Source organism: Nansenia antarctica (assembly GCF_963989245.1).
Source record: "Nansenia antarctica genome assembly, chromosome: 15".
In the NCBI taxonomy this organism is placed as follows: Eukaryota; Metazoa; Chordata; class Actinopteri; order Argentiniformes; family Microstomatidae; genus Nansenia; species Nansenia antarctica.
Genome location: NC_137685.1, coordinates 12,864,351 through 12,876,987, shown reverse-complemented (window position 1 = coordinate 12,876,987; position 12,637 = coordinate 12,864,351). Strand labels below are relative to the sequence as shown.

Genomic DNA, 12,637 nt, shown 5'->3' with positions numbered 1-12,637 from the left:
CGATACTGACCTGGAAACACAGGACAGAAGAAGACAAGAGGGAGGACGACTTTCAGCTGATGGTTTTAATCTGTTCAGGTCTATAAGGTCAGTGCAGAAGAAGAGTAGGAGACAAAGAGATAAGGTAAGGCAGCACTCAAGTTGAGGGGGGGTGGCATGGCCCCCCTAAATAAAAACAGTCAAAATCATCCCCCTTCTAAAACTGCCATCCCCCCTTTCTATCCCTTATGTCATTTTATCAATGAACGTGGTATTACTGCTATTTCAACATTTAGTTTTGCGCATATTGAGTAAAACACTGTGGGCGAGGGAGGGGGCACGCACACATGCAATGACATTTTTACCAAGTCACTGACGCTGTGGGGATGCTAAAATTGTCCCCATATGATAAAATCCACCATCCCCCCTGATTGTCTTTTACAACTTGAGTCCTGAGTAAAGGAATGGAGCTTCTAGATCATTCCAGCCAGCCAGGGAGGCAGGAAGAGGCCGACGGTCCCCAGGATGCATACCAAGATGAACACACAGAGGAAGATGCGGTCGATCACCATGGCGACATACTTCCACTCCTGCTTGACCTGGAAGGCAACGGACACAACAATACATCAGTGTCTCAATCCAGTCAGAGAATTAGCAAGACAATGTTGATTATTATTAGTTCTGTTATTATGATCATAATGTTTCCTTATTATGTGTACCGGTTTTAATTCTGTTGTAGTGTGTTGTTGTGTAGTGGTCATGTGACCTTGAAAAAGGTAGCCACATCATGAACTCACTGGCATCATTTATGGTATTTGTGTGTGTGTGTGTGTGTGTGTGTGTGTGTGTGTGAGTGTGTGAGTGTGTGTGTGTGTGTGTGTGTGTGTGTGTGACATAGATGGTCAATCATTAAATACACATTTCATACAGACAGTAAAAATTATTGGGCTCTATATTATTTTCAGCCGGTGTTATGAAGGCCCACAATTTAGAGCCAGTTTAGTTTCCCCAAATCAGCCCCTATTTGCCCTGTTATTTCCTTTATTATTTTCTATACTATTCCTGTACGTTTATGAAGGTGTATGTATTGTTATTGTAATGTTTATGTATATGTTTAATGACGTGGTATATCCGGGGTGTGTCCGTGACCCGGATGCTAGGTTCGGTGGTGTATATATAGGGACGGAAGTGCTCTGTGAGTCAGTGTGACGAGAATCAGAGTGATGAGAGTAACGAGAGTGATAGGAAGCAGAGAGAACGGAGAAGTCGATCTAAGATGGCGGAGTCAGTAACACGCACACCGTGCCGAAGCTGAAGACCTCCAGTGATTATTGAGTTCACAACTTTGATAGCCCGTTTAGCTGTGTCCCCGTTAGCCAGCCTTGCCAGCAGCCGGCTGTTAACGTTGGACCAAGCGAGACCCAAGCTGGACAGAGCCATTCCCACCTCGTCGTGGACTAAGAAGAAGGCCCTTTCCCTTCAAGTTGCTACGTCACCCCCCCCCTTTGTCTGCTGCCTTCCTCGAAGCACATGCGAGCTCCAACCAGGCCTCAACGCGCTCCTTGCAGTCCGGGACTCTGAGCCTTTTCCAGGCTAGGTACTGTGAGTGAGTGATTGAGTGTGTGTGTGGCCGGCGGGGAGGGAGTATATATATGGGGATGTATATATCATCTGTGTAAATAAATGTGTTTGTTCATATGGGATACCGTTGCTGTGTGTTTAGTCGTCTGTTAGCGAATGTTAATGCTAATGCTAATGCTAATGCTAATGCTAATGCTAACGATAGTACTGCTAGTCTAACGGTTTGCTGGCGCCCCCTGCCTCTATCCTTCTACACTGCCTATTTAGCTCAGAGTTAGTTAGATAACCAGCCCTTCCTAAATTCTACAGTCCTTTTAGCTACTCCCTGGTTACAATTGGTCCTTCGAGCCGGATAGGTTGTGTAGTGATAGCATGGCTGAGCGCAGCCAACCAGACAAGACAGTTACCCCCCCTTCTCCGCCCCCTGAGCCAGAGCCACGACCACAGAGAGTCCCGCGGTTGCCTCCGAGGTTACAGGAGTATGAGCTTGAGCTCGAAAGCTCACTGAGTGGTAGCGAGGAGCGCACTCCACGGGATACAGTGGTCGGAGAGGCCGAGGTGTCCGCCGGCGCGCGGGTGGCTAGCACCGAGACAGCCATCAAAGAGCACCAGCCTGAGGATGAGATGGCAGAACAGCAGGGTTTTGCCGTAGAAACGGAAGAGCAGGAAGGAGAGGCCCGGTCCGACAGCGCCCGCGGGCGGAAGAGGGAGGGCCTCAGCCTTAACGATCTGCCTCCCAGTACGGCGCGCTCGAGACCTAGCTCCTGCCGTTCAGTGGCTTCCTCCCGGTCCAGGGTTTCCGTGGGCAGTTCTGCCTCTGGGGCGGATAGCCTGCACTCCAGAGGGAGTAGTGCCGCGCTGTCAGAATGTATGCGCCAACAGGCCGAGATGGCGTTAGAGCGGGAACGCCTCCAGTTCGAGCGTGAACGCCTCCAGATGGAGGGGGCGGAACGCGCGGCGGAGAGGCAGCGCCAGGAGGCGCTAGAACGTGAACGCCTCCAGATGGAGGGGGCGGAACGCGCGGCGGAGAGGCAGCGCCAGGAGGCGCTAGAACGTGAACGCCTCCAGATGAACGGAGCGGAACGTGCGGCGGAGAGACAGCGCCAGGAGGCGTTAGAGAGGGAACGCAGCCAGTTCGAGCGCGAGCGCCTCCAGATGGAGGGGGCGGAACGCGCGGCGGAGAGGCAGATGGCGAGAGAGCAACTGCACGCGGAGAAGATGGAGGAAATGATGCAGACCATGCGCGACGTGTGCATCAGCAGAGCTCCGTCGGCCCGTAGCTCCAGAGCATCATCCGCACGGCCCTCTCGAGTGCCATCTCCTGAACCCCCCGCCGATGGCTCCATGACCCCCGCCATGACTGTCCAACTACAGGCCCAGCTGACCACCTGGAAAGAAGAGGACCAGGGACCCGACCGCTACGCGGCCCAGAGGGAGCCAGCGTCGCTGCCCGGGAGGGGAGCCATTCCCCAAGAGCGTAGCACACCCCTAGGTCCTCCAGTGAACCAAGAGGCATGCAGGCCGGACACCCAGACCGTCACTCCAGCCCCGATCATCCACTACAGGATGTTTCCCCAGGTGGAGGGACCCAAGTTCCCCTTCTTCAAGGACGAGGACAGGAGCCAGTATGTGGAACTACGCATCTGCCTAGACACGCTCTTGGACGACTCCTGCTCAGAGTCCTACAAATATGCGATTCTCCTTCAGCATGTGAGGAACCCCAGAGCCCACAACATGGTTCTGGCCCATGCCTCCGCACCGACACCTTACACCAGAGCGCTCGCCGACTTGGATGCCCGCTACGGTCGTCCATGGAACCACGCCCTTGCTGAACTGCAAGCCCTCGAACAGCAGGCCCCCATCAAGGATGAATGGGCGCTAGATGACTTCGCGCTCCGTGTGCACACCTTGGTTGGAATGCTGAAGACGCAGGGCCCAGCTGGCGCCAGCGAGATCAACAGCACCTCCAACGTAGAGCGGCTGCTCCGCAAGATCCCACGCTTCCGGCAGGAGAGGTTCCGGCGACAGCAGCGCGTTCGTAACCCCGGGAAGTTGGGTCTGAGCATGGCTGCCTTCGCGGAGTTCCTACTGGAGGAAGTGCATGACACCAACGTAGACGCCATGGGTTACGCTGAGCCGAAGAAGGAGAGGGAGAAGGGAGATCGCTGGGACAGGCCGAGCTCGAACAGAGGACGCCCAGTAGGAGTGCTGCACACGGAGGAGGAGCCTCGGAGAGAGAGGAAAGCCCGACCTGAGGGAAAGGATTCCTCTCAACCCCCTCAAAAGGGACGGAGAGGTCCACCGCCATGTCCGTACTGCACCAGCGAGCACTGGTTCAATGAGTGCAGTGACTTCAACAACCTGAGTACCGAGGCCAAGCAGAGGTGGCTCGAGGAGAACAAGAGGTGCTGGAACTGTGGGCGCGACCATCTGGCTAAGAACTGCACCTTGAGGAGAAAGTGCAACCGCTGTGAGGAGGTCCACCTCAACATCCTACACGAGGTCTCCCTCGCCAGGTCCACGGAGGGCACCAGAAGCCCTAGGTCCGGTAGCGCACCGGAAGAGGCAACACCTGTCTACTACCTAGACCCAGCCCGGAGCAGCGGCTCCAAGGTCCTACTGAAGGTGGTGAAGGTCCGACTTCACCACAACAACGCTGTGTACGACACGTACGCCGTTCTAGACGACGGGTCGGAACGGACCATCCTTCTCCAGGAGGCAGTGCGCCAGTTGGGGCTCCAAGGGACTGAGGAGAAGCTGACTCTGCGCACGATACGTCGCGACCTTAAAGAGGTCACCGGGGCGAGGATCAACTTCTCTATCTCCCCGGCGGGGCGGCCGTCGGACAGATATCGGCTTAAGAATGTCTTCACCGCAGACCAGCTAGCGCTCTCCCGCTACGACTACCCCCTGGAGAGATTACGCGCAAGATATTCCCACCTACGGCGAGTAGACCTACATCCAATAGAAGGAGCGGAGCCAACCCTTCTCATCGGCTCGGACAACGCTGCACTGATCGTGTCGCTCCGTCCTCCGCTGAGAGGACCACGAGGCTGCCCGATGGCTGTTAAGACTGCGCTTGGGTGGGCCCTCCAAGGCGCTACCGAGTGGAGAGATAGAAACGGGAGAGCTACGTCATCCCTCCATGTCCGAACCGAAGAAGTGCAGACCATCAACTGCCTTCACACCAGGGTGGACTCCATGAATGCGGCGCTACGGGATAACGTCCAGAAACCCGAGGGAGAGGGGAACAGCTTTGATTCCCTGCAGAAGGAATTCCAGGAGGTCCTCGATGAGCTGGTCGGAGAGAAGAGCCTGGATAAGTTCAGGGTTGAATATGAGACGCTGACTAGTGCCCTGTTGAAGTCCCACGTGAGTGAGAAGCGGCTGATGACAAAATGCAGAGAGCTGAATGCGGAGACAGTGACCAACTCAGTGAAGGTTGCCACTGCACTAAAGCTATCCCAGGAAGACCAGACTACTATCACGTCTCTGGAGAAGGAAGTGAAGCAGCTGCACACGGAGCTGGACGCCAAGCAGTCGGACATCAAAGTGCTGAACCAGCCGGGCCAGCGAAGCAGAGAGGAGCAGCAGAGGCTGGAGCAGCAGCTGCGGGAAGCGATGATCAAAGCGGAGGAGAATGGGACGGTAGAAGCTGCAGCTCCTGGCACCGCCCCCGTCCCCACTCTTCAGGTTGATCCTGCTGCTACCATGGCGACCATGATGGACATGGAGGCCATGGCGGCAACAGCTGTTGCCGAGGAACACCTGCAGGTGGCCATGCACCCTCACGTGGCCGAGGTCAGCATTGACGCACCCGTCAACTCCGTCGAGGACACGTCCGCCATGGAAGTCTCAGCCAGTATTGTAGACGCCTCCAAGGAGGAAAGGCCGGAGTTGGCGAAGAAAACGTACAAGTGGAACACAAAAGAGGAGGCCAAGCAGGCCTTCAAAGAGCTTCTGAAGGAGAAGGGTGTTTCATCCAACGCGTCATGGGAGCAAGCCATGAAAATGATCGTCAACGACCCACGCTACAGCGCCCTGCCCAAGCTGAGTGAGAAGAAGCAAGCGTTTAATGCCTACAAGGTGCAGACGGAGGAGGAGGTCAGGATCAAGTACAAGGAGTCTAAAGAGACGTATCAGCGATTCCTGGAGAACCATGACAAAATGTCCTCGACCACCAGATACAAGAAAGCAGAGCAGATGTTTGCAGAGCTGGACGTCTGGAGCTGTGTCCCAGAGAGAGACAGGCTTGAGATCTATGAAGACGTCCTCTTTTACCTGGCTAAGAAGGAGAAGGAACAAGCCAAGCAGCTCAGGAAGAGGAACTGGGAGGCGCTGAAGAACATTCTGGACAACATGGCCAACGTCGCCTACCGCACCACCTGGTCCGAGGCCCAGCAGTACCTGCTGGACAACCCCACCTTCGCTGAGGACGAGGAGCTGCAGAACATGGACAAGGAAGACGCTCTGATCTGCTTCGAGGAGCACATCCGCGCCCTGGAGAAGGAGGAGGACGAGGAGAAGCAGAAGACTCTGCTGAGGGAGAGAGACAACTTGTCCGAAGGTGCCGTGGTACTGGTGATCGACCAGTCCCTTCCACGCGCCGCCTGGCAGACAGGCAGAGTGACCAAGGTCCTGCCGGGTCCGGATGGAAGGGTGCGGACGGCCATCGTGGACGTTGGTGGTCGCACTTACACCCGACCTGTGGCACGCCTGATTGAGCTCCCTCAAATTACGAAGGACACTATCACCTCATACCTCACGCTGCTAGAGCAGCCTAGCCAGTGTGCCTTCCCTAGTTAACTGAAACCGAGGGTTTCATGGGGCGGCTGTTATGAAGGCCCACAATTTAGAGCCAGTTTAGTTTCCCCAAATCAGCCCCTATTTGCCCTGTTATTTCCTTTATTATTTTCTATACTATTCCTGTACGTTTATGAAGGTGTATGTATTGTTATTGTAATGTTTATGTATATGTTTAATGACGTGGTATATCCGGGGTGTGTCCGTGACCCGGATGCTAGGTTCGGTGGTGTATATATAGGGACGGAAGTGCTCTGTGAGTCAGTGTGACGAGAATCAGAGTGATGAGAGTAACGAGAGTGATAAGAAGCAGAGAGAACGGAGAAGTCGATCTAAGATGGCGGAGTCAGTAACACGCACACCGTGCCGAAGCTGAAGACCTCCAGTGATTATTGAGTTCACAACTTTGATAGCCCGTTTAGCTGTGTCCCCGTTAGCCAGCCTTGCCAGCAGCCGGCTGTTAACGTTGGACCAAGCGAGACCCAAGCTGGACAGAGCCATTCCCACCTCGTCGTGGACTAAGAAGAAGGCCCTTTCCCTTCAAGTTGCTACGTCACCCCCCCCCTTTGTCTGCTGCCTTCCTCGAAGCACATGCGAGCTCCAACCAGGCCTCAACGCGCTCCTTGCAGTCCGGGACTCTGAGCCTTTTCCAGGCTAGGTACTGTGAGTGAGTGATTGAGTGTGTGTGTGGCCGGCGGGGAGGGAGTATATATATGGGGATGTATATATCATCTGTGTAAATAAATGTGTTTGTTCATATGGGATACCGTTGCTGTGTGTTTAGTCGTCTGTTAGCGAATGTTAATGCTAATGCTAATGCTAATGCTAATGCTAATGCTAACGATAGTACTGCTAGTCTAACGGTTTGCTGGCGCCCCCCTGCCTCTATCCTTCTACACTGCCTATTTAGCTCAGAGTTAGTTAGATAACCAGCCCTTCCTAAATTCTACAGTCCTTTTAGCTACTCCCTGGTTACAGCCGGCATATAACGGAAGCAGGACGCAGGTGTATTGTTTAGTTTGCGTCGGCAAGTAACAGGTGAAATTACCACAGTGCTAGGCTAGGGGGCGCTGTCTCGCATGCACTCAGGTGGGCTGAATAGCGGTCAGGTGCACTGAACAATTCTGGCCTTAAAATTAAAAGCACTAATATTACAGACACACCCCCCCCTAACACCAGCTCCCACGTTCGCACTAGAACTAGTTTTTTTTTTACGTAGAACAGCACAGAACCCATAAGGTTGTGAAATAATTGATTTCTCTTCCAAAGCATGTAGTGTCGGTGCAACACAAAACATTACACCATACTGTATTCTTATTCAGTCACTCATCCACCTAATGTAAAAAGGGTAGGCGCATTAATATAGTTTTTTGTTTGGTACTTTTGAGTTTTCTGTTAAGATGCGTAAGTGAAATTGTGTTTATAAAAGTTGCAATGTTTTGATTATGTACTCATGGGGAAAAACCATACATGTAAAAAGGGTAGGCGCAATAAGCCATGGCTTCAGCCTACACCTTTTTGGTCCTGGTGTTACGCATTGTGACTGTGTAAATTTGTTATGTTTTTAATGTTTTTAATGTTTAATATCTGTATTATGAATTGACCAAAATAAACATTCTCAATCAATCAATCAATCAATCAAAACCTACAGAGAAGTCCATGTCCTCGGCTCGGAGGTGGTCAGCGATGTACTGCACCCCCTCCACAGCCTTCCACAGGGAGGGGGACAGGGAGAGGAGACCCTGGGCATCCCCGGAGTTGCTGGAGCCTCCAGCCTGGGTGACGTCTGCCCGGCCTGGACCCCCGCCTCCACCTGTGTGACGCCTACACAGGACAGGACAGCTCTGCCTCCTCTCCTCCCCCAGGGGGGGGGGCTGGTTCTGGGAGAGAGGCTGTGGCTTACTGAGGCTTTGACCATTCAAGCTCTGCGATGAAATACAATGAAAATAGAATTGAATAGAATAGAATGAGCATTTTCGATTTTTTGGGGGACAAGCTGATATTTGTCTTCTGCCTTTGCTGACCCTCCAACACATACGCATACGCACACACACACACACCCCCACACACACACACACACACACACACACACACACACACACACACACACGCACACCTCTAAACTGGGGGTCCTGAACCAGCATCCATGCATTACCTTGGAGGCCACCTCATGCAGGCTGCAGTACTGGATGCTGCGAGAGCGACCGCGGACAGAGCTCTGGGGCCTCTCTCTCTCTCCCAGGCCATACTGCACACTGAGGGAACGGAGCTTCGGCCTGGCCTGGCAGTGGTGGTGGTGGTGGGGGTGGTGGTGGGGGTGGTGGTGGTGCTTCTCCCTGGCGCGACGGAGGTGGGGGTGGAGGGGAGGAGGAGGAGGCGGTGTGGAGCAGCCTGGCCGGGTGGAAGAGAAGGAGGAGGAGGAGGAGTGGGGTGGTGGTGGGGGTTCCTCCAGGAGGATGGTGTACTGGCTGTGGCTGGAGGAAAGTGACCCGCCCAGACCCGTCTCCGTGCGCCGACCCAGGGAGAGAGAGGACGAACGGGCCAAGCTGTCCTGGGGGGCACCCTGGGGGGAGGTGGCGGAGGAGGAGGTGGAGGGGGAGAAGTAGGGCTCGTCCCCGGCCCCGGGCCCAGAACACACACCGCTACCCCAGACGCCACCCCCCCCCGCGCCGCCGCCGCGGCCGACCCTGGTGCGCATCATCTCCACGAGCTTCCCGCCGTTGACCTCTTTGACCACGGCCGGAGGACGCCGTATGCACAGGACGCCGGGCACGACCTCCAGGAAGACGGCGCGCACCCAGCGCGGCATGGTGTGCGTGCGCGGCGAGCGGTGGTGCACGTTGAGCACGAAGATGGTGATGATGATGGAGAGGGTGACGAAGATCATGGTGAAGAGGAGGTACTCGCCGATCAGCGGGATCACCAGCGAGGTGGAGGGGATGATCTCGGTGATGAGGAGGAGGAAGACGGTCAGGGAGAGGAGGACGGAGATGCACAGGGTGATCTTCTCGCCGCAGTCGGAGGGCAGGTAGAAGACCAGGACGGTCAGGCAGGAGATGAGGAGGCAGGGGACGATGAGGTTGATGGTGTAGAAGAGAGGGAGCCTCCGGATGAGGAAGGAGTAGGTGATGTCGGAGTAGACCTCGTGGCAACATTCGTACTTCTTGATGTTGTAGTTGGCAACGGCACTGACAAGCACCCACTCGCCGCTCTCCCAGTAGTTCATCTGCGGGTCCGGAAAGAGGGCAGGGAGAGAGGGAGAGAGAGGAAGGGAGAGAGGGAAAGAGAGAGAGAGAGAACAAAAGAGAAAGAAAGCAAGAGACAGAGAGATGAGAAATGATAAAGGCATTCCGTTCATATTTACCCATAACAGACAATGTGTCCTCAACGTCACAGCCTGGAATGGAATGACAGGGGAAAAGAGCAGAATTCTCACCTGGTCCACGGTGCTGGCCACTCACCTGGTCCATGGTGCAGGCCCACTCACCTGGTACACATTGGCTGGCCACTCACCTGGTCCACATTGCTGGCCATGCTGACCAGGTCGATCTTGGCTCTGTCGTAGGTCCACGAGCCGAACTTCATGGTGCAGTTCTGCTGGTCGAAGGGGAAGAAGGTGACGTCGATGCTGCAGGAGGACTTGTAGATGGCCGGGGGGACCCACTTTATCCAGCCGTCGTGGAAGAGGTGGGCCTTGGTCAGGTGGGTGACAGTGAAGTCACCGTCGGCACTGGAGAGGAGAGAGAGGCGGAGGAGCCAAACGAATCACACATGTCGCGACGTTAGAAGGTTCTATCTCCATTTTTTTCAAAATTGAGTTTTTTACATAATCTGATCCATTAGGTGTTTATTAATGCCTGTGTGGTGTTATTTTTTTTAATGTTGACATTTTTGAGTTAGTAATTCATAAAATACAAAGGTTCCATCTCACAGAACATAATGGAATGTAAAAACTTTGACGCTCAATATCTCTGAACTGCCCTAAACGGAGATAGAACCTTATAATTCTAAGCTCACGACTTGTACTGTACATTCAAACTACGAGCACGATTCGATCGGAGTGAGATTGTAGGCAGATGGAGAGGTAGAGTATCTCAACTCCATGGTTAGTATGTGGATGGAATGTATATGTACAGCATTCTGTATTTAGGGTATTTGGATGGAGTTTATGTCTATTAGGGGAGGCTGGTTGAGGCATCAGCTACCTCCACCAGCCCTGATATGTATATACTATCATGTATTTGAGGGTGGTCTTCCAAGGTAGCCTGGAAGTTGGGGGCTATAGTGGATCAATAATGACACTTTGGGGTGAAAACCGAAACGTACTTGTTGTACAGAACGATGTCTGGTCTCCAGATGAGCTGTGAGGGGATCCTCATGGACGTGATGTTTTCATATTCTCTAGGGTTCCACCTCAGTTTGTAGTCGTACCACTCCTGAAAGAGCAGAACCAACAGCAACAGTATGACAATAAACAGACACCTCGACACCAAATCGCTGCCCCAAAAACTGCTGTTGTCGACAGTATCCATATGAGTCAATGGAGAGATACTCACTTGTTTCACCCAGACATTTGTGGTCATCATTTGATTTTTCTCGTCCTTGGAGAAAAAGAACAATGAGACAGAGTTGGCTGTTGGAAGGGGATATGTACTGTATGATCACGGTCTTAAATGACTGATAAAGTGCAAATTCATGGTACCCCTTGGAAAGAAAGGTCACATGTTTCAACTGTCATACTGGACTATTAGCACCACAGATTCTAATTAATTATAATAAGGGAACGTAAAATAATAATCATAATAATAATAATATAATTATTATAATAAGGGAAGGTAGGATTTACGATGTAAATATCACAGGAGTGAAATCAATGGTTCATTGTCCCTCACCACGTCGATGAGCTGAGCGATGGACAGGCCGAAGCGTACGCTGACCACGTCAGTGGTGTTAGCCACGGGCCGCGCTAGCTTGTTGTAGCGGCTGAAGAGAGTGTTCAACAGCCTGTCCTCCGCCTGAGCCCTGGCCCCGGGGTGGGAACACTCTGGAGGAGGGGAGGCGGGGGAGGAGGGGAGGGTGGAGGGGGGGAGGGGGGAGAGGGGAGGAGGGGAGAAGGGGGAGTAGGGAGAGGGGAGGAGGGTAGAAGGGGGAGTAGGGGAGGGGGGAGAGGTGGGAGAGGGGAGGAGGGTAGAAGGGGAGAAGGGGGAGTAGGGGAGGGGGGAGGGGGGAGAGGGGAGGAGGGGGAGGAGGGGAGGGGGGAGAGGGGAGGAAGGGGAGTAGAGGAGGAGGGGAGGGGGGAGGAAGGGGAGTAGAGGAGGAGGGGAGGGGGGAGAGGTGGGAGACGGGAGGAGGGGAGGGGGGAGAGGGGAGGAGGGAGGAAGGGGAGTAGAGGAGGAGGGGAGGGGGGAGAGGTGGGAGAGGGGAGGAGGGGGAGTAGGGGAGAGGGGGGAGAGGGGAGGAGGGGGAGTAGGGGAGGGGGGAGAGGTGGGAGAGGGGAGGAGGGGGAGTAGGGGAGGGGGGAGAGGTGGGAGAGGTGAGGAGGGTAGAAGGATGTTGTTTGGGATGAGTAGGATAATGAGGAGAATTAGGGGGAGAAACAAAGGGGAGGAAGAGAGACAGAGAGACAGTCGGAAATTAGAGGAAGATGGAAGATGGAGGGATGTGAAGAGGGGAAGGAGAAAGGAGTGATTTTAGAGGGAGGGGGAAGAGGGAGAGAAGGACGAAAAACAAACATTATTTTACATACAATTACACATTACACGTAAACAAACATACATTACTCATCGTAACGTGTATATGCACCTGCTTCGATTGTTTTACTAACAATACAGTACACGCTTCATGGTTCAATCCCATTTTATGTCCACCATTGATCAACCTCCAACCGCAACCATCCAATCTCCATCTGCTTCTTATTCCTCTCTTACTAAAATATAATGGATCAATACCAGCACAATGGAGCTCTTCATCTTTGGAGTTTGCATGCAGGGAGCATACACTACCTTCTCATCTATCCTTCTCTGGCCTTCAATGTAATCCCTGTGTTCTCTACTAGAGTAATCCCATAATGGTAATACCAAGATGCCTTTCCCGTCAGTGATATTCTGTACATGAACTTGAATGACCTACAAAACGAAGTCATATAACCAGAGCAGTGGAGGCTGGTGGAGGTAGACATCGGAGGATGGGGCTCATTGAAATGCATGGAACGGAATAGGGAATGGTTCCTTATTCCATCCCGTACATTACAATGAGCCCGTCCTCCCATGTCTAC

The 12,637-nt window shown here is 53.4% G+C and overlaps 1 protein-coding gene across 1 annotated transcript; it reads right to left on the bottom strand.

The window, feature by feature from the left end:
* Positions 1-452: 452 nt before the first annotated feature.
* On the bottom strand, positions 453-11,384 carry LOC308171149 (neuronal acetylcholine receptor subunit alpha-4-like; the record flags this gene model as incomplete). The annotated part of the gene is made up of 7 exons (XM_080546005.1): positions 11,256-11,384; positions 10,920-10,964; positions 10,690-10,799; positions 9,877-10,093; positions 8,902-9,589; positions 8,013-8,176; positions 453-578 (listed from the first exon to the last, which is right to left on the bottom strand). The coding sequence occupies exons 2-7, from the start codon at positions 10,947-10,949 to the stop codon at positions 453-455; spliced, it is 1,335 nt and encodes a 444-aa protein (XP_080402131.1). The 5' UTR covers positions 10,950-10,964; positions 11,256-11,384.
* Positions 11,385-12,637: the final 1,253 nt, after the last annotated feature.